The sequence below is a fragment of the Nicotiana attenuata genome, unplaced genomic scaffold (assembly GCF_001879085.1).
Source record: "Nicotiana attenuata strain UT unplaced genomic scaffold, NIATTr2, whole genome shotgun sequence".
In the NCBI taxonomy this organism is placed as follows: domain Eukaryota; kingdom Viridiplantae; phylum Streptophyta; class Magnoliopsida; order Solanales; family Solanaceae; genus Nicotiana; species Nicotiana attenuata.
This window is the reverse complement of record NW_017676699.1, coordinates 4,562-6,504: the sequence shown is the minus strand read 5'-3', so window position 1 is coordinate 6,504 and position 1,943 is coordinate 4,562. Positions and strand designations below refer to the sequence as shown.

Below are 1,943 nucleotides of genomic sequence, written 5' to 3'. Positions count from 1 at the left end.
TGCTATAGAAGGTAACTATTCCATAAAAATAGGCTAGTCAATAAATAGGCAGGTCATTGACCCGCCCAATAGTAACTTGGGTTTGGGCTAAATTTGGGTCATAGTCTAACCCGTTCAACTCTTACCAAGCTTTAACGAATGCGTATTATTTTTTTATGAATTATTTAATTATCAAATAAGACTTTTTTTTCTTTTGTTATGGTCATATATAACATATCATTAAAAAAAAAATTATTTTCGAGATATTTTAGCAAAGTTACTCATGGATCAATATGGACTAAAAATCGGCCCAACTTTTGATGGATTGAAATGGGTTGGGTCAAGATGGACTGAGTTCAAGAAATTGGCGGGTCAATGACCAGCCCAACCTTGGATGGGTTGGGCGGGTCAAATGAATTTGGGCTCAAATTACCGTCCTGCATAACATTTACATGACTTTGACTAATTTTGCTGATGTATAATTCTCAGTTAGAATTTTGATTATTTATGTAGTTTTGCACTTTATGAATGTTGCTTTCTGATAATTATATTTTAGCCAATGCCAATGATCAAATAATTGTTCCACATTTGAATTAAAAATATATCATGAACTAAACCACGGGATATAATTTCGGATAGAAGGAAATGTATTCTTTTTCACATTTTTAAGCTTGTTTTCTTTTGCAACCCCTTTTAATGTAATTGGTTTTGAATGAAATTAATTATTATTTTCCGGTTTTTTAGTTACTAATATATGATAAAATCATCACTTAAATAAAAATCAACAGGACCTATGATGTTTGATGATAGAGAGTGTAATGGTAGCTTGCCAACATTGTCTTCCAATCCATATGCATACACTAAGGTGAGAGACAAAATAATATGCTTTAATTTGTGGTATACTATTTTCATCAACGTATCTATCACTAACTTTCTGAAAGATATACAATTGACTTCATATATGTGCTAATACATGAAATTTTAGGTGGCAAACATTATATTTGTAGATTTCCCAGTAGGGACTGAATTCTCGTATGCAACTACAGCAAAGTCAAATCATTCAAATAATTTACAAGCAGGTGATCACGCTTATCAATTTCTTCGTAAGGTAAGTTTAGACTTCATTTTGAAGCCTTAATTAGTGCTAGTTCATTAATGAATTTCAATTTATTTATATTCATATGTACTTATTTTGACATGGAAAGTTTGAACTTATATGGTTTTGTAATTTACTAATTTTCTATGGTATTTTACAGTGGCTAATAACTGAGCACCCGGAATATCTCAATAATCCTTTTTATGTTGGTGGAGACTCATATAGTGGAATTACTCTTCCTATAGTTACCCAAGTGATATCAGATGGTAAGAAATTAAACACAAATTTAGGTTTATGCACTGACAGTGTAAATATTTTTTATTTGGTCAGTGTACAGTTTAACCTATATCCTTGTTCTGAACATTACTATGTAGTTCCCTTACATTCCCCGTAAATCTAAGAGAATTATTACTTTTGGAGTCACCATTAAAGGTCATTCGATTCAATTTCAGAAATTGGATTTTTCGATTTTGTTAGTTGTTTGGATTGGGTATTGGCCCGATTGATTCACTACTAGAAATCCGCCTAAAAGCGACCGCAAAAAGCGACCAGAGTTGGTCGCTTATTGGCTAAAAAGCGACCAAAAAGCGACCAAACGGACCTGGTAGCTATATTGATGGTCTCTTTTATTTAGGGACCAAAGTTGGTCGCTAATTAGCGACCAACTTTGGTCTCTAAGCTAAATGGACCAAATATTCCGGATATTGACTATAGAGACCAACTTTGGTCGCTTTATTAATTTAATAATATAAATTTGGCGACCAAAGTTGGTCTCTAAATATAAAATACTTTTTTTATTTATTTATTATTAATCATTAAGAAGCGACCAACTTTGGTCTCTAATCCAAATATTATATTTTAAAATCTG

The 1,943-nt window shown here is 32.0% G+C and overlaps 1 protein-coding gene across 1 annotated transcript; it reads left to right on the top strand.

The window, feature by feature from the left end:
- Positions 1-766: 766 nt before the first annotated feature.
- Positions 767-1,341, top strand: LOC109221168 (serine carboxypeptidase-like 16; the record flags this gene model as incomplete). Its single annotated transcript, XM_019385631.1, has 3 exons — positions 767-844; positions 965-1,087; positions 1,236-1,341. Coding segments are annotated over exons 1-3 (301 nt in total), but the record flags the coding sequence as incomplete, so codon positions are not given.
- Positions 1,342-1,943: the final 602 nt, after the last annotated feature.